Source organism: Hyaena hyaena, unplaced genomic scaffold (genome assembly GCF_003009895.1).
Source record: "Hyaena hyaena isolate Hyena2069 unplaced genomic scaffold, ASM300989v1 scaffold_56, whole genome shotgun sequence".
Taxonomy (NCBI): domain Eukaryota; kingdom Metazoa; phylum Chordata; class Mammalia; order Carnivora; family Hyaenidae; genus Hyaena; species Hyaena hyaena.
Genome location: NW_024080688.1, coordinates 1957705 through 1982282, shown reverse-complemented (window position 1 = coordinate 1982282; position 24578 = coordinate 1957705). Strand labels below are relative to the sequence as shown.

Genomic DNA, 24578 nt, shown 5'->3' with positions numbered 1-24578 from the left:
GTGGGCGGTGTGGGGAGCCCAGGAGGGGTATTTGCACCGGGCTGCGCTGCTGCAGCACAGGAAGGGGGTCCACAGATGTGTGTTTGCCGAATGACTGAGGGAAAGGATGGATGCGCGGGGACCCTCTGGCAGCTGGTCTTCCATCCAGGGGCTCCTCAGTGCAGCCTTGGTGCCAGATGCAGCCGCCGCCCCCGCCCAATCCCATCTGAGCGTCCAGGCCCCGGAGTCTGTTTCAAGTCATGCTGTGGCCTCGCGGAGTGGGTGCTGGACCCAGAGAAAGGCAGGGCCTGCCTGGCCTCGTTCAGGTGGCCGGACCCCGGACCAGGCTCCTCCCCACCCCGCCCCTGCTCCTGCTGGCGGCGGGATCCTGGCTGTGCAGTCCCCTCTTGGTGTTACGTTGGGACAGTAGGCTGTACGGACACGGGGGGGGGGGGGGTGACAGGCACACCCACCACAGCCCTCGGCCCAGGCGACTCAGGGTAAAGGAAATTTCCTTCTCTCTGTGTTTATTTTCCACATCCTTGACTTTGAAAGCCAAGCTGGTGTTGATATTTACCTTGGCCGGGCCTCCCCATCTCCCCGGGCCAGCCTCGTGTAAACACGATGTTCCTTCTCGGCTCTGCTAGGGTTGAGGTGGCCTTTTGCAACCAATTCTAGGAATTTTGAAAGTCTGAAGGCCTAAGTTCAGGGACAAGCCCCCCAGGGACCCCAGGGTGTGAGGAGGCCTGGGGGGGGCCTCCGTGCTGGCCTCGGGCTCCCTCCCAGGGATTCCTACAGAGCTGCGGAGAAAGAGCTAGGCCTGTGGGGGACAGCTGGGCGGGGCCTCCCGGCGGACTGTCCCCGTGAAGGTTGGCCCTGGCAGTCTTGGGCTCCCCAGAGACACACAAGTTGGGACAGAGGCAGGAGCTGGCCGTGCCCCCCGGGGCTGGCAGGCAGAGAGCTTACTCCCACGGCACAGCCAGCTCTTCGGTGCCGTCCAGGTGTGCCGTCTGCAGTGCCTTGGGAACGTGGACCACAGGTGACATGCCGGCCAGGCGGCAAGTGTGGGTGCAGGCGGGCTGGGCCCCCTCCGAGCAAGTGCACGACCAGAGCTCCCGCCCTCGGAGGGCACAGGGTGTGCGGGCTGCTCGGGGCAGGGACGGCTGCTGTGCCGCGGGTACTGGAGGGGAGGGGCGTTCACACTCCCTGTTCGGATCCCAGCAACCCTCCCCCCCCACCCGCCTCCCCCTGCCAGACTGGCCTCAGAAGTGAGGCCTCAGGTAAATTACTTCCCTTCTCTGTGCGGTGCTCTCATTATATAAGAAATAGGGTGTCCGTCCCCTGGGACAAGGGTGTTGAGAAGCGTGGTGCGTTACTGGCAAATGGGAGCCGCTGTCCTGCCTGTCATCACACCACGTCCGCGGGCGCCACCGCTGGCTCCACGCTGACCGTCTCCTCTTCTCCACACAGATCTGGGACATGAGCGACGACGAGACGGTGTGACGTGGCCGCCCTCGCCGGGGCGGCTTCTCCTGCCTGCGGAGAGCTCGCCGATGCCCGAGTGGGACCCCCGCCTCCAGGACGGTGACTCTGGACCCTGCGCCCCTCCACCCTCTGTGGTCCCCTCCTCTGCGCACTCTGAGGACCAGGGCCCCCTCTCCACTGCCCAGGAGCTTCTGGGGCGCTCCATGTCTCATGATTCGTGATCCCGCCAGTTCTGAGCTAAATAATAACCTTGGCTTTGGCATTGCCACCGATCTGGGACTTGGTTCCCTCCGCTCGGTTTTTTTCCCCTTGTTGTCAAGTGTCGGACAGTAAAAGCTCCCAGGGTCCTTCCTACCTTGGCCCCCGTGGGGCAGCACCGAGGACGGGGAAGACTCAGCCCAGCACACAGCCGCGGTGGGGGCGGCACCGCGTCTCGGGGCTGGACGCACCCCCGGGGAGGGGCCTGTGGGCCGCCGTCCCCGTGAGCTCGGCCGGCCTGGCCTACGTGCAGGACCCGCGCTCGCCGCAGTGAGCCCCTGCCCACCCCCCTCACCCCGCCCCCCGGCCTGTCCCCAGCTGTGGGCAGAGCGTCCCTGCCCAGGGGAGGAAAGTAGCGGCTGCTGGGAAGGGGTGGAAGGCCCCGGGAGCAGGCCTCACCCCGGGGCGCGGGCTGGACCGGGCTTTGGGGCCAGCTCGTCCGGGAGGGCGGTTCTGCGGGCCAGGCCGTGGCCGGTGCTTCTCAAGTCCCCCCATTGGTGTTGGGGCCTGTGCGGGGCACCCCCCCCCCCGGGCCCACGGGTCACACACACAGCCTGTGATTTAAGAGCACTTTATTATTGTTCTTAAGGCTACTTTTAAGTACAAAAAAAAAGATGGCCTGCCAAACCTTTTTTTTCTTCTTCCAGGAAAACAGGCCACAGAGAACGGTATATTATACACATTTACAGACATGGGGAGAACGGTCAGAACGCGCCGCGGCGGCGGGGCTCTGCGAGGGCCTCCCTGTGCTCCTCCCGGGGCCAGGGAGCGCGGCCCTTCCCAGTGAAATGTCTGGCTCGCAGCTCCCCGCGTGCCCGGCGCCCCGCCAGGCCGCCGCCTATCCCAGATAGGCCTGCGCCCCAGGCCGCCCCTGCCCAAGCGACGACCGGCCTCCACGGCCTCGCTCGCGGCCAGACGCTCGGCCGCCGGAGGGGCCGCTCTTCACAGAGCCCGCCGGCAGTGGGGTTGTTTTCCTGTGAACGCTCAGTAGCCTGTAGCAATAACAAACTAGTGGCTATTAAGGCAGATGCAGTGTTCTCATAGAATAACTGTGTTCCTGCACTTTTACAGACAAATCTACGACAAAAAAAAAAAAAAGATCAACTTTTTTTTCCAAACGACAAAAAAAAAATGATTACAATAGGAAAGGGGAAATTAAATAGCTACATATCATTAACAAATTAATTGTTCTTCAAAAAATACCTACAAATTTCTCTGTACATTCTTTACGCACAGCGTAACGATGGTCTTAAAGTTACCTATATAAAAAAAGTGTTCTCACTGATTTCTTCCTACAGAAAATATAGGGGCCTGAACGCGAAAGCCTGGAAGCCCAGTTAAGTGGGAGTGAAGTGTGTGCAGGGGCGAGAGGAGAAGGGCTTCTTTCTGTCGTCTTTTCAAAGCCCTCCGGCCACCCTGTGGCCACGGCAAGGGCCAGTCGGCCGACCTTCCTGCCCAGGGACAATTTGCAGAATTAACCAACTAACTTGTCTTTTTCTTACACCGGAAACCAGCCTTGAGGGCTCACGCAAGTCCACAGTTGCCTCACGGGGGAGGTGGTCAAGCCTGGGTCACCCGGGCAGGTGTCTTCTGAAGCCCTCGGGTGGGTGAGGCTGGAATGTCGCACGGTGGAGGGGAGGTGGTGGGGGGGGGATAGAAATGTACGTTTAACAAAAAAAAGAGCAGCAGCTGTGGGACATCCACAGCTGTGTCCGTCATGCTTTCTTCTTTGCCTAATTCCTAGTTAGTAGCTATTACTCTAGCAAACGATAATAAATGCAGTAATAACTGTATAAAGTCAGAGGAATGTATACTGCCTTGGCCCCAGCGTACAAGGAAGCACACAAAATACCATATCACAGATTGTCAGGAATCTGCTGCTCAGCCAAGAGGGTTGAAAGGGAGCAGTTTCTGCCCGGAGGGAAGCGGGAAGACGCAAACCCCGCCTCCCCTGGGAGCGAGTCCTAAGCTGACAGGGGCGCACGGACCCAACGTCAGCCCGTGGCGAAAACTCCAGCGTCGTGCGCGGCGGCTGACCCAGCGGCTCGGCTGCCCGGCCCCAGGGCCCGCCGGCCCCGCGCAGGGGGGACACACACAAATCTCAGAGTAGCACTGTACCAGCAGTAAGTGGATCTAGGACTGTAACTGACAAAAATAAACTAATTCCGAAAAGAAGCTAGTAAGGAGTAAGGTTCTTGTTCACTATCTACACAGTTCATAGAAACCAGCTATTTTTCTCCATTAAAACACGCATCACGTTGAAAGCACTATAGAATCCTCCAACCTCAGCTCTAGTCTCACAAACTGCAGTGTTCAGGAAAGTACAATGCCCGTGACAGGTAGAGTCTGCAGTCCAGTTGCGAGCACCTGAAATCTAGAGAGAAAGACCGATAACCTGTATGAGACTTCCCCTTCCAAAGCTGTTTTGTCTAAATTAAAAGAACAAAAACAACAGAAAAAAAAAAAAACCCAAAACACACAAATGGTCAGAAATGTCATCCTTAAACCCTTTGTTTCTCAGCAGTTTGCCCTCAGAGTACTAGCATCTCACGTCAAGTTGTCAGGCAGGCAACTCGAGCCCTCCTCCAATAGTGCAAATCAGACGCGACAGTTCTCTGTTCTCTTCAAGTAGACGTGCGCACGCGGGCCGCACCAGACACGCCACGGAAGCGAAGCCACACACACCCTGGTCTCAGAAGCGGAGTAAGAAGCACAAAGCATCTGGGTCCCCGGCGTCATGGCTCGTGACTGAGCGCGCGAGCGAGCGCCGCGGGGCCCCGGCCCGTCGGGACGGCAGGCCTGCACCAGAGGTCTCTTTGGTAACGGAGCGGGACACTGCGGCCGCCGGCGCGCGCAGCTCCTGCTGTCACGGTGGAGGCCCCCCGCCCCCCACCCCCGCCCCCGCCGCGTACGGACACCAAGCAAGGACGAAACAGCACGAAATTCCCAACGACATGGTTTTTGCGAATAAACCATCCCTTCCCTACCCTTCCCCCGACCCCACCCCCACGATTTTTTTTTTGTTTTGTTTTTCTGTTTTGTAAGCACGGACTGTTCGAAGCTCAGGCAAACCATGCAGACTGACATCCTGTTCGCGGGCGCCTCCCTTCACGAGAGCACGGAGGGCGAGTGGCTGTGGCTGACCATGTGCGCCGAGGGGCTGGCCGGCCGGCCCCTGCGCGAGGCTGACTCGGGGCTGCCGGAGGCGCCGTCCTTGGCCGCCTTGATCTGCAGCCACGTGTCACCCAGGGCTTTGGCGAAGTGGTCGTCCACGGAGCCCGTGATGGACACCGAGTTGGGCGCCGGCTCGGGCTCCTTGTAGTTCTTGCCCAGGCTCCTGCGGAAGTGCTCCTCCACCACGGGGTCGCAGGTGGTGGTGGCTGTGGGGGGGGGGACGGCAGTCGGTCGGGGCTCTGGGGGCAGAGGGCCCATCCCCACCCGCCTCTCCGACCCTGTCACGTGGCATCCTGCCACTCTGGGCTGGGTGTCCAGAGAGGGAACGTGGTCCCCAGTCCAGGGGGATCCCGGAGGCGTCCTCTGTCCCACTAAAGCCGGACACAAAGCCGGGTGCTCCGAAAACCACACTTTTTCCAGGTTCCGTCCCCGGCACGGTGAAGAAGGAATGCGAACACTCCGCTTGGATCCTACCCAGTGAGGAAGCCCAGCCGCCCCCTCCCCCCCCCCCCCCCCCCCCGCCGCCCGCACCCCACGGAGTGACTTACAGCTCGGCGCCCTCCGGTAGCTGGCCGGCCCGGCCGCCGCGCAGCCGCTGTGCGCGATGGGGCAGTGCGAGAGGTTGCAGTTGCGGGCGCTGGCGGAGGCGCACGTGATCACCGAAGGCCGGTTCTGGGGACGAAAGGGGATGCTCAGCTCCGGCCGCAGCAGGCGGGCTGCGGCTCGCTCGCCCGGCTGTGACCCCAGTCCTTAGCCCTCGCCGCGGCTGCGGGGCGGGACGAGAGTCCGTGTCCCTCCACCGCGAGGAGGGACAGGCACCCATCCTGCCTGCAGGGACCCCGGCTCCTCCGCGCAAGGCCCTGGTCCGCACCCTCCCCTCCTCGGCCCCGGCCTGTCCCGCAGCCGTCCTGCCGTGAAAACCCACTAACCCACAGCAAACGCGCAGCGAGGGGGCCTCTGTGGGTGTGTGAGGAGCCTTCACGGCTCCCGCGGTCGAGTCCCCAGAGCGGCCCCGTCCCTCTAGGGCTTCTCGAACAATCCCGGGGCCCTTCCGGCGTGCTCCCAGCTTCTGCTTAAGAGACAGACCGCTCAAGGTGGTTTCTACTGTCACGACACAAGCCACGACGGAGACAGAAGTACAGGAGGTATCCCCCCGCCCCCCCCCATCGGCTGTGTCGACCCTCCCCTGCCCCACGAAGGTCAATGCTATCTGCCTGGTGAACTCTACTCCTTTACTACCATCTCTGGGAAGCCTTTTATAGCTGCCCGCCCATTCAGCAAGCCCACCATCCCCCCCGAGTGCGCCCAGAGACACCGGCCCCGGGCCCCCCTGGCCCACGCACACTTCAGAGCAGGGACCAGGAAGTGTGTCTGGACCCCCAGACCTTGGCCTAGTGCCCAGGACAGAGAAGATCCGTATGTCAAAGAGCTGCCGCAGGTGCCAGCCCGGAGCGCCCCCTGCTGACAGCGCTGAAGATGGGGGGACGGCGGGAGGGCAGCTGCGCAAGGGCCCCCAGAGGCCCCGGGATGAGACCAATGTCAATGTGAGAGGAATCAGGGCCGGTCCACTCCTGGCCTTTCAAGATTTCAACCAGTAGCTCCAGGAGGATACAGAAGGCGTGCGCAGCCAACCTCCCCTGACGGGAAAGGAGCAGGACTGGAAAACACGTTCTGTGATAAAGATCTGGACCCACGAGGATGGGCCACGCCGTGCTCGGGTCCAGCACGGAATTACTCGCATCCAAGGTGGGGGGAGACGTGGCTTAGCAGCAGCGTGTGAAGCAGAAACTGGGAGTTTCACTACTAGCTCAACACACCAGCCATGGGGACGGAGTGCGTGCGGCCCGCCCTGGTGTGGACAACAATGGCGCCGCGAGAACAAGGCTCTGAGGCCGGGGAGCCCCGCCTCACCCCGTGGTGAAAGCCAGCCCTCCGCCTGCACCCCTCTGGCCTCCATTTCTCCACGTGGGACAAAGGAAGAAGAGCAGCTGAAGAGGGGGTGGAGGACTGCCTGGCGTGAGCGGGGGGGGGGGGGGGGGGGGGGCGCAAGCCTGTGGTGACAGAGGAGTCCTGCCCTTCCGGACTCCGGGAGGGCAGCCTGCAGCCCACCTTCTGAAGGGTCTCTCTAAGGCCGAGCCCGCGTGCCCCCGCCTCCCGCGCTCCCTCCATGGGGCAGGGTAAGGGGGCCTTGCCCCGCTGGCCAAGCTGGAAATCTGACCCAGGCGCGGGGCCCACTACCAAGCCAGCCTCAGCAGGAGATTCAAGACTGGCCTCAGGAGCCGTGGGCTGGCTGTGGCGGGCTGGCGGGTGGCGGGCAGCGGGGACCCGGAGTGGCACAGAGCCAGGGGCGGGAGGGCCTGGCTTCCCCACCCGCTCTCCCAGGCAAGGGCTGGCCCTTCCTTCCTGCTACTGCTTGGACCCGTAACCCTGGGCTCCAGGAGACGCCCCGGGTTGTCCCAGTAAACCTCCCTTCCTTTTGTGCTTCCGTCAGCTCAGGCTGGTTTCTGCTCCTTGGAACTGGAGTCCTGACTAACGCAGTGTCGCAAAGCGGGGACGTGTTTTGGGGAGGGGGTCACGGAAGGTGAAGAAACGGAAAGTGCTCTAGAGCGATTTTAGGGAAGCTTGGAATAAAGCTGGGAGAATGAAGTCAATGCGCAGCCTCTGTTTCGGCCGCTCCGGGACGGGCAGGCCGCCTGGCAGGGGCCAGCAGGGCAGCACCCCCGACGCGGGGGGCGGCGCCATGAGGACCTTCTAACGTCCGTCTCGGGGGCACCTCCGGAGATGAAGGGCACACCGTGCATGTGCACGTGGACAGGAGGGGGCAGCCTCCCCCCCCAGCCCCCCACCCGGGCCACGCCGCCATCCGCCGCACAAGGAGGGACAAGCAGTGCCTCCTTGGCTGCTCACCAACGAAACAGAGTCCCAGGAAATGGGCGGCCGCCTGAGCGGACCGTGTGCTCACCTCTGTGTAGTGGGCAGAGTCCCGGGCCCGGAACCCGGTAACAACTGAGCAGAACCTCCGATTCCGGTGCCCGGTCAGGCCCCACGGCGCCGACCCCGGAGGGAGCTCAGCCAACGGCTCCCACATGAAGGAAACACGCTGAGGAGCTCTGCCTCACCCCCAACCCCAACCTTAAATGAAAGCTTAGGGGTGCGGCCACCACGTCGGGAAAGCCACAGGCGAAGCGCCTGTCCCAGGAAAGCTGTCACCCGTTCCACAGCCCCTGGCTTCGCTCTCCATCCAGGACTCCCCCAAGAACTCAGGTGGGGGTTCCAGGTCCTCAATCCTAGGAAACCGCTCCGGGGCCCCACGGCACATCTGACGCCCAGGGACCCTCTTGCCGGGGTGGGCGGCCAGACACGCTTTACAGTAGGCTCAGGGAGACCTCGGTTAGAAGAGCCAAGTCGCCCTGTCCAGAGGCACACTCTCACACAGCAAGCGTGACCCAAACCAACCGGAAGACCCTCAAAGTCATGGAAACCCACGATCCAAGCCAACCCACCAAAGCTACAGAGACAGCTGTTCTGGGCAGACACGGCCCCAGGGGCTCCTTCCCCGAAGCCACCACGGGCTCGGAGACTGACCTTCCCAGGGGGATCCCACGCCGCCCTCGCCGAGGGACTCCCCACGGCAGCCGGAGGGCTGAATTCCCTGATCCTAGAATCGAATTCTCTGCGGGCTCTGAGCGCGGCCCTCTGCACACACCTGCTGCCCGGACTAGACTGCAGGCTGGAACTGCACCCCGCTCATGTGTGCCCGTGTCTCCAGAGCTGTGCCGCGTGCCCGAGGCCCGGGCAGGACTAGTCCGTGTGCAGCAAGTGGCCGTCCCCAGGCACGTTAACAGAGCTGCTGGATGACCGGTCTCTTCTAGACTAGGACTGGGAGCGCCCTCATCTCGCCTGACGAGCTTCTAGCATCCTCACACACGGCAGCCGTCCACCCGGCTCCGTTATGTGAAGGAACGAGACAGGCGGGACATGGGTGTCCACCTCCCACGTGGGAAACGCAGCCGTCCGCCGGCCCCGCTGGGTTCACAGGCCCTGGCACGGCCTCCTCCAACGCCGAGGCCAGGCCCACGGCAGTTACTACAGACTCGATTGGAGATGTGCGCAGGGGAGCAGAGGGGCGCCCAGAAGCGGAGCCGGGCCTCCGGCTGCCCGCGGTGTCTCCTCGGGACAAGCACCTTCGTCCACTCACTGCCAGTCGTCTCCAGCAGACGCGGACTCGGGGCCTATCAGGGCACAAGGCCCCAACGTCTCAGAGAGAAACACCGCGGGCTCCTGCAGGGATTCCAAGCCTCAACGCCAATGCTTCCTTTCAGATTTCCCCAGGAGCCCCACTTTTGAAATATTGGGTTTTTTAATCAAGCAAACTGTGTTTATTAAGTAATAATTTGATTTCCTTCTTTTCCTTTAATAAAAAACATCCCTATCTGCCAGTCCCAGAATTCTCACCAGCATGAGCAAATACCCTCTCTGACCACTGACTTTACAGAATTCCAACCCAGAGCAAAGCAACCTGACATTTAGCTTCATCGGTGTGACCTTAGAACAGGGAAATGCAGAATTTTCCTCGATCCTCCTAGAAACCGAATCGCCGAGAAAAGACTCCTGAAAATGCACCTAATCTAAACCAACCCTGCCGGGCAAAGAAACTCCGCCCCGGAGACGTCAAACGTCTGGTCCAAGGCGTGATCCCGGAGGCGAGGCCCAGGCACGCGGGGCGGGGGGTGGGGGCAGGGGGAATACGGCATGAGGGGGCACTCGCTCGGGACAAGGACCCCTGCTACGGCCATTCCCCCCTCTTCCCAGTGCGGGCGGGACCAAGGCTGCGCACCGTCTCTCCCGCCGCCCCCCTTCGCAGCCCTCCGGCCCCTACTCTCCAGCCAGGCGGCGGTCCCCTCGCCCCTGGACCGACCAGCGGCCACCAACCTGGGCCTTCCGGGACAAAGGCGTACCTGCTGCCGCTCCGCGGGGGTCAGCGTGGGCGAGAGGCCGGCCGGTCTGCCGGGGTCCATGCTGTTCTTGGTCAGCGCCAGGGGCTGCTCCATGCTCAGGCTGGGGAGGGACGCGTACAGGTGGCTGCCGTGCAGGCTCACGGCGGGGGCCGCGGCACGCTCGATGGGGCTGCGGCTGCGCTCCCGGGGGTCTTTCCGGCAGTCCCCATTGGCAGTCTTGTTCCTGAAAAAGAGGAACGGGCGCTCAGATGCAAATACCGGCCACCTCCTGAATGGTGGAGCGTGGACCGGCCCTACGCCGGACGCTTCCCGCTGATCACGTAATTCTTCAACGCGCTGGGGGATAAACGTTTCCTCCTCATCTCCAGGTGCTCAGGCTCAGGCCAAAGGGCTCACCGGTAAGTGGAGGACACCCCGCCCCCCGTGCTCACCCAGGTCGGTGTGACTCCAGAGCTGCGGGGTGGAAGCAGCCCCCCAGGGTCTGCAGTCGGCCCCGTGGGGCCATCCAGAGAAGACGGCACCCCTGCGCGGGACGGGCCCTTCAGAGCCCTTCCGTAATCCACTCCACCTGCTCGGAGCCTGGGGATGCAGCCCGCGGGCTCCGGAGCCTCCAGTGTGGCGGATCTCGTTCGAAGCCCTGGCAGCACGAACTCTCTACAGCTTCCCAACAGCGCGAAGGAGGCGCCACCACGGCCTCCTGTCCAGATGACAGAACCGAGACTCAGGGCGGTGGTGTCCCCCTGGCTGGCAGCCGGGGCCGTTGGCCTGGCCCCGAGCGCGCAGCTGTACCATCGGGAGCACGGCCGCCGCCGCAGTCCGCCTGCGGGAGTCCTGGCCTGGCGCTCCGGCAGCCCCCGCTGCACGTCCAGCGCGAGGCAGGTGCCGTGTGGAACATGGAGGGGGCCGTGCGCACCACCCCTACCTGCAGCCTGAGGACCCACAGCCAGCACCCTACGCTGCATCCACTCAAGATGCTGCAGCGTGGGTGACTGCTACGGCTCAGCCGACAGAAGCCCACGAATGCCGTTCTGGGCTCAGCCACGCCCCTTCCCCTCCGTTCATTCCTGGGGTTCTTTCTGCCTCGGGTCTCAGCGCCCACAGTCCACCACGTTCCTTACTGCCAGCACTATCTTTCTTACTTAACAAATGAGAAGTCTTTTAACTAGAAACGGGGTAGATGATTCCAGTGACCTTTCTTTAAGGGATGCAGACAACTCTCAGCCCACAGCAAGCATCCGCCTCGGCGGGCACCGGCGGAGAAGCCGGGGCTCACGCACAAGACACCCAGAGAAACCAGTCCCAGCCTGCCTCTCGGCCTGAATCCGGTAACGGGGAAGTCAGGGTCTCACACACGCAGGCGGGCCTCCTCCCCCTGCTGCCTCAGTCAGCTGCGGGAGGTTAGCACACGGTGATCCCATACACCCCTGCCCGGTTTCCCCCACTGGTGACAGCAGGACACCTCACTCAGACGACGTGCCCTCTTGACGCCCACGTCCTGCTTTGCTTGTATTCATCCCAGTGTGATCTTTCTACAGCACAGACCCCACCACGTCTCGCCCTTAGTCACCGCTTTCAGCAGCGCCGCGCCAGCTTTCCGTCCCCACGCCCCACGCCTTGTGCTCGGCAGGTCCAACCGTTTACTTGCCGCTCTCCAGGTGAGACGCACCACTCTGCGGCTGACGGTGTGTGCGCATGCCCGGCCAACACACACACACACACACGCACGCACGCACGCACGCACACACAGCACTCGCTGCCAGCCGTGCCTGCAACTTCAGGCGCTGTGCTCTGGATCCCCGAGTGCCCCGAGCAAACCTTTAATGAAGAAGTCATCACACCACTATTAACGATGTCTCTTCATCTGGGCACCAGCCCCCCGGGGGGGCTTCTGGGACCACACCGAGCCCTGCTCACCCTGTACCCTCACTGCCCCGCATGCGCCCCAGCGGGGCAGGTCCGCAGTGAGGACCGTGAGGGAACATGAAGCGGGACACGTGAGACCATGGCAGGAAGGGCAGGCACCGTGGTCGTGGAGCGGAGGGAGGAGAGGACGCTGAGGCCGTGCGCACGGTGGGACGCACCAACCGCGGGCTGAGGAGTGCCCTGCAGAGGCCACAGCGCTTCATTTACGGCTGCCTTTCCTCCCCCTTATCCTCTGGGTTGACTACAGAGAGTGACTTAAAAGCAGCCAGAGGAGAAATTCTCAGCCTATTAAGACAACCGTGGGAGTCTGCGTTCTGGTCAAATAGTTCCAGAGATGCCACATACACCCCGACGATTTTCAAAGAATTACAAACCAAACAAAAACAAAACAAATAGCCTCAATTTTGAAGCCAGCCTGTCCACAATTCCATCTTCCTGTGATGATTCAGAAGATATCGCAGGCGTTCCCAGGGCTCCGAGAGCAAGGAGCCAAAATCACACCGCAGAGACGACAACGTTCCACAGGACAGGCTTCCAGCCGGCCAGTCGAACCCAAGATAAACTGGACTTGACCGAAATGGAAATTTATCGCCCAACGTACAATCTATCAGACTAGGAAACAACCACATTGTCGCAATTCTCATCTCCAGTATCAGGTCTGCTTCCCAATGTGGATAAAATGTGGTGCTTGACAAGATGCGTCAACTGCTCCCCTGAGAAGCTCTTCTCCCTGCCTGTCACAACGGGGCTCCTGGAGCCGCTGCACAAAGTCCAGAAACCCTGCACGGCCTGATGAACTTCCCAGTCCGAAGCTGCCTCTGTCCAATTCAGACTCCAGCTTACCAAGCAGTGTTAACTGAGCCCCTATCCTGTGAAGGCTACAGAAAGTAAGACACAGCCCTGCCTTCTCGCGGGGTCCCACTCATGACCCGGCTGTGCGGAGGCAGAGGCCGGGGGGCGGGGGGGGGGGGCAGGCTCGCATGTGACCGCTACAGCCAGGGAGAGCCGGCAGGTGCCACACCACAGCCCCAGAGAAGATGCTGGCGAAATCAGAGGATGCAGAGTCGCCGGGGCTGGCGGGAAGGGGTGGCCTGAAGCTCAGGCAGTACCTGACCCCATCCACCATCAGATTCGCCAGCACAGACCTACAGCACCACCGATCCCCCCAACCTCATTCCCGAGTGGCACCTCAATACTGACAAAGCCAGTGACGAGTATTAACCCAGCCGAGCCTCTTGACGGTCAACAGAGGCGTGGGGATGAGTAAACCACAGTACAGAGGAAGGGATGCCCAAAGGCAGCAGAAGTGCATGGTCCAAAGGCACCCGGCTAACAGGGCACGGGTGGAGACGGGGCGTGCCTCGAAGACCCGCTCTGCACCCACACCGCCCCGGGGAGCAGGAGGAGAGCGGTGGGGCAGCTAACCAGAGATGCGATGAGCTGCGAACATGACACCACGGGACATCATAGACCAGACAAGACACGGGAGACACAGGAAGAAAATGTCCCAAGAACCTGGTGTTTAATTTTGGTAAAATGATGCATTACTCACATCTCCAGCTCACTTCGCTGCTTCCGGGAGCTTGAAGACAGGCACTGGTGCCCAGATTCCCCTCCCCCGTGAATCACGCCCCAGGCCCCGCCACCTCCCTGAGCGTCCTGTGCTCTCACGGACGGCACACAAACCGCACCCTTCCTGCCCGCCAGGGCCAAGGCACCCCGTCGGACGGACAGACGGAGTCTGCTCAGGAAAAACCGACTGCAGCCCCGTCGGAGCCTGACGGGCCCCAGGTGCCTGGATGCCAGGCCTCCGCGGCTCCCCAGCCCCTCCCTGAGAACCCACGGCGGTCCTGGGGCCAGACTGGCCGTGTTTCAGGGGAGAGGAAGTGGGGGGGTGGGTAACCCGGTGTCCTGGGGCACGGGTACCATGTGCCCCCTTGCACCACACCTCCAGCTGAGGAACTGGAAGTGTCTGCTGCACCCGGGGAAGCATGCAGGAGTCCAAGTGGCCAGGCTATGGGAGAATCCATCGCATAAAAAAGTGCACTGTGTCCATCTGTACTGTCATTAAAATGAGATTACCCTGCCTTTAGACAAACAGGTGCTTGGAGCTGAAACCAGACCCTCGAGAAGGTTCCACTTGATATTCCTGGGCCTTGACGGAATTCCATTAACTATTGATGGCCATTAAATAAACCAATGTGAGTGTAAATTCTTCAGCAGGGGGAGAGATCGGGTGTAAGACATTTTAGGCAGTGCTTTCGAGGAAATATTCTGGGCCCCGGGGGCCCCATGCTGCAGGCCTCTCGGCCCAGGTGAGTACGGTGGAGCCCACTCAGACCGGTGACGGGTCCCGGTGACACACAGAACATCCCTGAAGTGACAGATGGCCCTGTGGGGTGCCAGACCAGTCCTGGCAGGGGTGAACTGAGGGTCTGTGGCAGCCTCCGCTGGTACACAAAGGCTTAGTGCAGACAGAAGTTCAAAGCAGGAAGGAGACAGGAGCAGAGGTGAGGTGAGGGGAGCAGTGGCCCAGGAGGTGAGGGTTGGGGTGCAGATGCAATCCTCTCCCCAGCACAGTCCTCCTCCTACTCCCATTTCACTCCTTATGGGAGCGTCACCCTCTGGAAACCAACAGGACAGTAACAAACCTTCACACTCTAGCATGAACTATCAACTCAATAAAGCATCTTTGATTTTAAAAAAGCTTCCTCAGACAACACACTTCATGCCACTGAAGAGAAGGTTAAAAATGGCAGGGGAAGGTGGAGGGGGTGCGAGGAGGCGCCTGGGTGGCTCAGTCAGTTAAGTGTCAGACTCTGGCTCACGTCATGATCTCATGGTTCCAGCCCCCCTACCTGGCTGTCAGCACAGAGCCCGCTTTGGGTCCTCTGTCTCCTCTCCTTCTCTCTCCGCCCCACCCCGACTTGTGTGCAGGCTCTTCCTCTCTCTCAAAAGTAAACATTAAAAAAAAAAATGGCTGGGGCGCCTGGGTGGCCATTAAGTGTCCAACTTGGTTGGGCTCAGGTCATGATCTCACGGTTCGTGGGTTCGAGCCCCGTGTCGGGCTCTGTGCTGACTGCCAGCTCAGAGCCTGGAGCCTGCTTCAGATTCTGTGTCTCCCTCTCTCTCTGCACCTCCTCTGCTCACGCTGTTTCTCTCACTCTCAAAAATAAACATTAAAAAAATGTTTTTAATAAAAATGGCTAATGGGGTGCCTGCCTGGCTCAGTTGCAAGGGCATGTGGCTTTTTTTTTTTTTTTTTTTTTTAAGAGAACTCAAGTGAGAAGGTGAGCATGAATGAGGGAAGGTCAGAGACAGAAAGCCAGAGAAAGAGAGAGAGAATCTCAAGCAGGCTCCACGATCAGCCACTGAGCCACCCAGGTGCCCTGAGCATGTGACTCTCGATCTCTGGGTCATGAGTTCCAGCCCCACACCGGGTAGAGGGATTACTAAACCATGGGATTGAGCCCCACGTCAGGCTCTGTGCTGATAAAAGTGTATACAATACACTTTTAAAAAACGGCTAGAGCGGCACACTGTACAGTAAATATGCTTTACCACAACTAAAAATAATAGTTATTTAGTTTTTAATATTTTTAAAGTTTTAAATTTTTTTAATTGAAACCAAAAAGCACCCCCCCCGCCCCCGCCCCGTCACTTCCTGGGTTTATGCAGGTGGAGGTGGTCTCCTGCAGGCCAGGAGCATGTGGGGACAGGACATCAGCCATCCCAGCCCGGTTCCCCAGGATGGCCCTGCACCACCTCCTGCTTGCCACCCCCCCCCACGGGACTGCAAGGGTGGAGGGAACATGGACATGCGTGTCGGGGGCCAGCCCTCCAGGGCTCACCCCCCACCCCCGCCCTGTGTGTGCCGCAGGCCTTGCTCTCCCTCCGGTTGGCTCCAGGGGGCGCTCCAGGGGTGGGGTGCTGTGCCCCGTGCTCCATCGTCTCCCCAGGACCCTGCGCAGGGCTGAGCACACAGCGAACAAGTGAGTTATTAAAGAACCTACGTTCTGTGCTTGTCTAGTGAACAGCATCTGTGGTGAATGAAGTGGGAACTCTGGACATTTCAGAGGCAATTCCTATGGACAGACTCTCTGAGAAAGCAGAATTCAGGGAGCATTTAAACATGGAGAATAAGCAGTAGTGCAATGCCTTCTCTGTCTAACTACCCCCCCCCCCAACCCTGCACTGTCCCTGAGCCATCCAAACCTCACATACCACCTCCTGCTTTCTCCCTGTGAGCAGGGTAATTCACAGCTTCCCGACACGCAAGAGGGCACCTGGGTGTGGCCCCAAGGATCCTGCGCAAGCCTGTCACTCCTTAGGAGCAACTCGAGACAGGAAGCAGAGGGGGTGGTGACAGCACCAGGGCACCGCAGTACAGAGGGAAGGCAGACACCCTCCCGGGTACAAAATGATGAGCTGCGTGTCACAGGCAAGAGAAGTTGGGAAATCCTGCCATTCACGGTGTCCCAAAGACAGAGGACAACCAGCGACCTCTGCTTCAGTCACAAGCACGCCCTGGGCAGCAGGGGAAAGCAGGTGCAGACTGCCCGTAACTGCAGGGGGGGACTGTGCTGCATGGGACAACTGCCATCCCTTAATGTCACTTAACAATCAAGACAAAAGCCGGAGCCCTGCCACCCTCAAAGGTTCAAGGGAATCCAACCTGCGCCTGAAGGGCAATCCAACTGGTGAATTAGACACTGTTGCCCCATTTCTCCCCCCACCTAACATTCCCCCCCCAGGACTCCCCTACAACGGGAGCACCCCCCCTCAGAGTTCAGACTTCAAAGAATACTGACAGGGAACCGAGCCACACTCCTCATTTGCTCTACCGCATGACATTTGTGACCTGCAGCCCCCGTGGGAAGCATATACCACTGCAATGCTGTCCTTATGCCCTTAGAAAGCAGTGTCCAAAATACAGTGCACTAAGTAGTTAGGGAATCCCTCTATTTACCTTATCTTTATTACCATGAACTATCAATTATTGAATGCTATGTGCCAGATCATATTCCAGACCTTAATGTGTTACTAAATCCCTCACTATGCTACAAAATAAGTATCATCATGCCCATTTTACAGAGGAGCAAACAGGTTCAGAGAGGTTGTGTAGTTCATCCTAAGCTGCAAAACCAGAAAAGAACAAGATTCTAATTTCTATTTGGCTCCAAAGCCTTTCCTTTCTGTCCTTCCCTCTTTTTAATGTTTTTTTTTTTTTAAATTTATTTCTGAGAGAGAGAGAGAGAGAGATAGCATGAGCAGGGGAGGGTCAGAGAGAGAGGGAGACACAGAATCCGAAGCAGCCTCCAGGATCTGAGCTGTCAGCACAGAGCCTGACACAGGGCTCGAACCCACACACTGTGAGATCATGACCTAAGCTGAAGTCAGACGCCCAACTGACTGAGCCACCCAGGTGCCCCGTCTTTCCTTCTAGAAAGCAGGGGAGAATGGCAGAGAAAACTACCAAGACCTATGAACCCACCACCCAGGATTAACAAACGAAATTTCATATTGTATTCGCTTCAGACCTTCTCTTTCCTCTTACGGGAAACACTGGTGGCCATCGGTACCGCAGATCAGGCAGGCACAGCTGAAGCCCTTCCTCTGTGACCCCTCAGGCTCGTCCCCCCTAGTCATCTCTACAGGCGCCGCTGTCCTGTATTTGGGGAATTTTCGTGCTCACGAACTCTCACCACATAGGAGAAGATCTGTAAACAGTATGTGGCACGCTTTTTAAAAATTCTGTTTATTTATCTATTATTTGTTTACTTTGAGAGAGAGGGAGAAAGAGAGGCAGAGAGAATCCCAGGCAGGCTCTGTGCCCGATGGGTGGGACTCCTACTCACAATGAGACCAGGACCTGAGCAGAAATGTAGATTCCGACTCCCGGGCGCGGAGCGAGCGGGCCAGGCAGCCCCGGGGCACATTTTACACCCGGTACCACTCTGTACCGACTGCGCGGCAACCACGCTCTCCTCCCTCGAGTGGTGTTGAGGCCTCCCCACCTTCTGACCCAGAGATCCAGTAACCAGCCGCTGTGGGGCACTGCTTCACAGGCACCCCCCAAGGGTACTTACCCACTCCTCTGACAGGCGCCCAGGCCCTGCGTGACTTTTCCTCGTTATACACACCCCCATGGCCTCTCCACCCCTGCGCGTCTCTGCCTGGGTGCGAGGGTCTCTCGGGATCTCTCAGGTGGAGATCTAGAGTACGCTGCTGGGTTACGGAGCTCACCACCTTCTAGACTTCAAGAGATGTCAACCAAACCCTCTGTGACGGGCCATCCACCCTGTCCCCGCCTCTGCCAGCCACGCCTCACCGCTGTCCTTGGGGGGTGGAGTCAGTCCTCCTGGCTCTTGACTCACTTTTCTCAGGCTGCGGCGCAGGGGCGCGTATCTCCTCACACATAAGTACGGGGCGTTCTACTTCCTTTGCTTTTCACTTGCTACAGGTTGAATCGTGCTTCCCCCAAAGGAGGTTGAAGTCCTAACCCCCAGGACCTGTAGCTGTGACCTGACTCGGAGTCTCTGCAGATAATCTAGTCACCACGAGGCCGTGAGAGTGGGCCCTAACCCGGGATGGCTGGAGAACTGACAAACGGGGCAGTGAGGACAAGCTGACAAACACGCAGAGGGGGGAACGCGACGACCCGCGGAGAGGGCCACCTACAAACCAAGGAACGCTGGAGGCCACCAGAAGCGAGGAGAGCAGCAAGGACAGATTCACCGTCACAGCCCTCAGGAAGGAACCCACCTTGCTGACACCTTGATCTTGGACTTTTTGGCCTCCGTCAGAGGCGATCCTGGGAAATGAATACAATTTCCACGGCCTCTTGCTGCCGTTGCTTTATACATCTTTACATATTCTCCAGTCATGGCTGTTTCTGCTTTATCTATGACACACACACACACAACCCCCCCCCCCCAAATGTTTTCAAGAGGTTAAGAGCCACTGGACCTTGCGTCATGCAAGCCTGTCATTATGAGGCATATTTCATGAGCACCGAGAAATGACAACACAAGCTGAGACAGTGTGTGTGAGGCCAGGCCTGCCAGTAAGAAGCTGCCCCCTGACTTCACCTCCAAGAGCAACTCAGGAAGCCAGGAAAAGGCATCCCCCATCTGCCCCCACAAACCAGAGGGAAACAGCTTGTTGGCCGAGTTATAATCCAAAACCTTCTGGCTCAGTAACATTTTGGACAGATGAAGGCACGAATGACCCACCGGATCTTCCCATCATTCCTACGCTGACAGGCCCCTGATAACCAAGCCCTTGAGCCCACGGGCCAGCTGTGAGCGCCGTCCCCTCCTCACGTTCAATGCTTGGGCCCACCCTCTGGGGCATCCGCCACTGTTCCCTTGGAATTGGGGGGGGCAGGAGGTCAGAGGCGGAGCAGCGGGTAGGTGGCAAAGCAGGGACCTGAATGAAGCCAACCTTTCCTCTTCTGCGCAAACTGCCCGCAAGGGTTTCAGAAATAGCACACTGCTCTGGTGCCGGGCGGAGGGGAATCGCAAACACTGGACGGCCTAAGAGGGGCTATGCATCTAAGTGACATTTCTGTGATTATGGACTTGGACTCCGTCTGCATAAATGAGTCAGGGGTTTCCAATCAAAGCCATCTCAAGCAGGGGAGGCACTAAATCAGCATAACAACATCTCCATGTATTCTCGAGCCTTCCAGATTCCGCAGACTTCCTTCCATTCCTCCAGCAGGTCAGGCCTAGTGAGCGTTTTGTGAGCTCCTGCCCTTCTCTCTGCAGGAGCCTGGAGGCAACTCCAGGGGAAAGGAGATCTGTCTTTTCCTCGAGCACGGGGACCCTCTAGAACTGCACCCTCTAGAACTGCACGAGGGACCCTGGGGCACCCAGGAGCCCCGAATGACGTCCCCTGGAGCCATGGGGTTGCACTTACCCATCACAGCCACTTAGAGAAAGCTTCTATATAGAACCAAGATGGAAGCAGTAAGGGATATAACATCTTTAAACTGTTTTAGTTAGAAACCTGTCTGAACCTTCTGACGACTCACTTCTTTCATTTCTGGGAAGCCGTTGGCAGTGTCCTCCTGGAGACGGGTGCCTGCCGCTGCCGGGAGCCCTCCTCCCTCCCCCCTTCTCATGCTGGGCCTTGAAGCCAGTAAGTGGGTTCGCTAGAACCATGTGTAAAGTAAGAGCACACAGGCCCCGAGTGAGGGTGGGACACACCGGGCACCCCGCACGCCCTGCCCCCAACCTGCTGCGCAAAGAAGAGCTTTCCAGACCGGTCACCCACGGAAGGCCAGACTCCCAGAGAGGTGGGCGGGCAGGGGAGAGCCCTCACGGGTACCGGGGGGCTCCAGCCACACTTCCGGACAGCTCAGCCCTACGTAAACGAGGGACTGGTTTTCTTGGCCTGGAACTGTCCACACGTTTTCCATCATTAGCTGAGACCAGAGGGAAAACAAAGGTTTGGGAAAAGAGGTCAGGCCCGAGGACACGACCGGAGAGCAGCTGCCCCATCCCGCCACGCGGGCCGCGGGGCCCGGGGGCTTAGCGCCGCCTAGCCCGGGCCGGACGCGACTGTCGCACACGTGGACGCTCAAGAGTCCTCAAGCGAGCGGAGAGGTCGCTGAGAGGAGTAAAATTTAACTCGATTTAAAACTCCTACCGCTGATGAAATGACAGCAGCCCTGCCCTTATGTTTTCCCTCAGTGGATGGTAGTTTTAAGGCGGCAACCCCTGTGGTAGCTTCGGCATCAGCGGGAGTCCTCGCGCCAGACACGGGAGGAAAGCATGGCGTCTTCCCTTCCGAAACGAAGCTGCGACGTCGGAGGCGGACAAAGGCCTAGAAGGGACAGCAACCTCCCTCCTCAACAACAGAGGCGGCGACGTGGCGGCGTTTTGCTCCGCCGTCCTAATTTAGGGAACGCGGGCGGGAGAGCGCGGGCCTGTCGGGTGCCAGCACCGCCTTCGCGGGGGTCCACCCGGCGCTCAGCGCCCCTGCCGCCCCCCCCCCCAATCCCACAGGCCACGGGCAGCACCTTACCTACTTACGCTAGAAACGCGGAGTGTGCGCCCCGCGGCTTTGCGCGCCTCCTGGAGGGGGCGGGGGACGGGCGCCCCCTGCCTAGCTGTGCACCCGCCTGAGGCCGGGAGAGAAGCCCCCCCCACTGCCCCGCCCCCACCGGGAGCGAAGCACACGCGGCAGAGAGGCTTCTGCGCAGGCGCGCTGCTCACACGAGTCCGCGCGCCGCAGGTGCCTGGTACACGGCAACCAACTCCTGAGTGAATTCTCAGGGCAAAACCAGCCCCAACCGGTCTGAACAAGACAGAGGCCCTCAGGACGCTGGTGACGTGACAGCAGAGGCAGCTCCAACCACCGCAGACCCCGGGGAAAGCCGGGGTCTAAAACATCTGCCATCATGGTTTGTGCTTCCCTTCTTCCAGGCTGGTGCCAAGCCACCTTTCATATTCTTCCGAAGGCTCGCTCTTCGTTTTTACTCTGCATTTTGCAGAAAATCGTTGGAAACTATTACAAAGGTGTTTCGCAAAAAGACTGGATGCTCTGTGCTACCCAAAGGAAGAAAGCTTCACGGTAAGGTGGTAAGGTGGCAAGATGGCGGCGAACGAAGGCGAGGAGGAGCAATCACGGCCTCCCGAAGATGGCCACACCGCTACCTTCCCCACCCCCTTTTTTTTTTTTTTTTAGTTAAAGCACAGTCGATGCACAATGTTACATTCGTTTCAGGTGTACAACACGCTGATCCAATACTTCTATACACTATGCTGTCCTCACCACGAGTGTGGCCACCATCTGTCACCACACAACCCTATGGCAGTGCCACTGACGTATTCCCTATACTGTGCCTTCACCCCAGTGACTCATTCATTCCCTAAGTGGAGGGCGGCTACTTCTTAAACACTTCGGGGACGGGCACCTACTTTCTCTTCAGGCAATTCACTCAATGACTGAAGAACTTCAATGAAGGATTCTTCCTCCTAGTGAACGGAATCTGCTTTCCAGTTCGATTCTCTGGTCAAAGGTTTGAACCTTTGGAAACCCTTTGGAAAAACTCAACGAAGCCTCTTTCCTCTTCCAACCCCCTGGAGACTGCTATGTCAGCCCTGCCATGCCCACATTTCTCTCCAGCAAAGAACTGCTCCAAATGGTACTGGACCCCTTACCATCCTGACACCCACCTCCACGTGCCTTACAAATGAACATTCATCTTTGAGTGCGGTGCCCAGAACTAAGCCTGATACTCCAGATGTGACCTAACAGAACACGCAGGAAAAGAGCATCCCCTTCGGTGTATGGTAGCGTATTTCTGAACCAAACATCAGGACATGAGGTCTAATAAAAGCTAAGGTCAAGAGAATAGAACGCTTGAAATCAGGATTATTTCAACAGCCCCAGTTACCTGGAACTACACTTTTATCAGCATTAGCCAGGATGGCAGCAGTCACTCCAGGACCTGGGTCACAGAGAAGGTGTGTGGTCATCTAAATTCCTCCTCTTTCTTCCTTTAAATTCAAGGTGACCCCACCTTGGCAAGAATTACAGATAGGTTACTCTGTGTCGCATCACACGCACCGCACATCGCGGACAAACCGGCCAATGCCCTTCACGTGCCCTATGTTTGTTTCTACTCCCTCTTCCCGACACACACCCATGGGCTGCCTTCGTGCACCCAACGCTGGTGGCCCCCAGTTCCAAGGGATCTCATGACTTCTTGATACTAGAGGATAACCTCTAATTCAGTGCATTTACTCAACACTAAACAAAAATTAGAAAGCCAGTTTTCTCTTGAAACCACCCACCTACCTTGACTGACATCAGAAAGTTTGTGGGCAAAATTATGGAGTTAAATTACTATATGTAACTATACTAAAAAGTTTGAAAATTTAAGTACTGTATATATCAACTGATTAAATATTCCTCTAATAAAATAATGAGGGCTCTACCCAATATTCTTTAAAAGAGTAATAAAGAACCTCAAAGACCTTCTGAGAGCAAATTATGGAGTGCACGAATGCGAGGCATTTAGTGCATTAATCCCCTCTTAGCACCCAAGCAGTCCGGTCAGAAGCCCATCTTTCAAAGACGAGAGGAAAAGTTAGCTTTTTTTCTTTTCTTTTTTTTTTTTTAACAGATTATAAAATAGGAACAAGATGTGAATTAAAGATTGTTTTGAGGACCCTCACATGCTTGGAAAGGCTATTATATGCTGAAAATTGATAGGGAAATCACTCATCAATCTCTATTCCTAAAGCAAAGCTCCCAAGGGATCTGAAACACACACACACACACACACAAGATGTGAATTAAAGATTGTTTTGAGGACCCTCACATGCTTGGAAAGGCTATTATATGCTGAAAATTGATAGGGAAATCACTCATCAATCTCTATTCCTAAAGCAAAGCTCCCAAGGGATCTGAAACACACACACACACACACACACACACACACACACACACACACACACACACAGATGGTCTACTGCATTTTCGTAGGAGTTATAAAGTTGCAGTTTAAAAAAAAAAGTTTTTATCTATTTGAGAGAGAAAATGAACAGGGGAGGGGCAGAAAGAGAGGGGGAGAGAGAATCCCAAGCAGGCTCCAAGCTGTCAGCGCAGAGCCAGATGTGGGGCTCAAATTCATGAACCATGAGATCATGATGTGGGCCCAAATCAAGAATCAGATGCTTAATCAACTGAGCCACAAGGCGTCCCTAAAGTTGCACTGCTTTACAAATATTCTCATTTGCAAACTTCATAAAATTCAGAACTATCTCTAAGTTGTCTGCTTAGCTTTATTTTACATCACCGACTGAGTGATAAAAAAAAAACAAAAACAAAAACCCTGGGCTATTAAAATCATGAACATATCCTAAACCTGAAACTCGGAAAAGAAGTGGAGAAAGGGACCTCAGGGAAGTTGGTGATTCTGTTCAACACGGAGATGGCCTTTTCCCCAAACTCTTAAGTTGAGGTTTCTAGAAAACCTTTGGAGAATTCAGAGGACCACCCAATACCCCAGGGACACACCCATCTCCTTTTCTTGAGTTCAAAATCAAGGGATAATGGTTAATGCTACCTACCCTTTAAATTAAATTCACCACCCCCATGCTCACACTGTGATTCTGTTATTAGGCACCAAGTATCATCTCCTCAGGGGGCTGGACTTCCGTCTTCCAAACCACTTACCTCTTCCTTATTAACACACCACCCACCCCGACTGTGTATGGCCCACCTAACAGATTCATTATTGTCTATTCAAGTGAACTGAAGTTAATTAAGTTCAAGTAAACTGAAGATTCTTGTTTTTTAATGTGGTAAAATCCACCAAAACTTCGCCATTTTAGTCTTTTTAAGGACGCCATTGGGTGGCATTAAATATTCACATTGCTGTGAAGCCATTACCACCATCCAGCTCCAGAATGTTTTCATCGTCTCAAAATGAGTCTCTGTCCCCATTAAACACGAACTCTCCATTCTCTTCCCCCCTTCACCTACAGCCACCCTCCTGGCATAAACGGAATCGCGTGCTATTTCATCTTTTGTAGACATTGTGAAATGTGTACATTTCACCTGGCAGAAGGCCTTCAAGGTTCATCCATGTTACAGCGTGTGTCGTAGCGGTGTTCCCTTGTTAAGGCTGAATAACCATTCCATCCTGTGCACACCTATGTTGTTTACCTGTTCATCCAGTGATGGACATTTGGGTTGTTTCCCGCCCCATTGGCTGTTGTGAATAATGCTATGAACACGGGTGTGCACAAACTGGTTTGAGTCCCCACTTTCACCTGTTTG

At 57.5% G+C, this 24578-nt stretch overlaps 2 protein-coding genes across 9 annotated transcripts in view; one reads left to right on the top strand and one right to left on the bottom strand.

Moving 5' to 3' along the window:
* The window catches only part of ATG7 (autophagy related 7), a 241284-nt gene extending 239541 nt beyond the window's left edge, over positions 1-1743 (top strand). For all 5 annotated transcript variants that reach the window (XM_039231270.1, XM_039231273.1, XM_039231272.1 and 2 more), the window contains one exon: positions 1450-1743. In XM_039231270.1, the coding sequence (XP_039087201.1) occupies positions 1450-1482 (33 nt within the window). In that variant the 3' untranslated portion in view covers positions 1483-1743. The remainder of the gene's footprint in view (positions 1-1449) is intronic.
* A 534-nt stretch (positions 1744-2277) lies between these two features.
* The window catches only part of VGLL4 (vestigial like family member 4), a 162894-nt gene continuing 140593 nt past the window's right edge, over positions 2278-24578 (bottom strand). For all 4 annotated transcript variants that reach the window (XM_039231267.1, XM_039231266.1, XM_039231265.1 and 1 more), the window contains 3 exons: positions 9855-10077; positions 5445-5568; positions 2278-5102 (listed from right to left, as the gene is read on the bottom strand). In XM_039231267.1, coding sequence (XP_039087198.1) covers positions 4831-5102; positions 5445-5568; positions 9855-10077 — 619 coding nt within the window. In that variant the 3' untranslated portion in view covers positions 2278-4830. The remainder of the gene's footprint in view (positions 5103-5444; positions 5569-9854; positions 10078-24578) is intronic.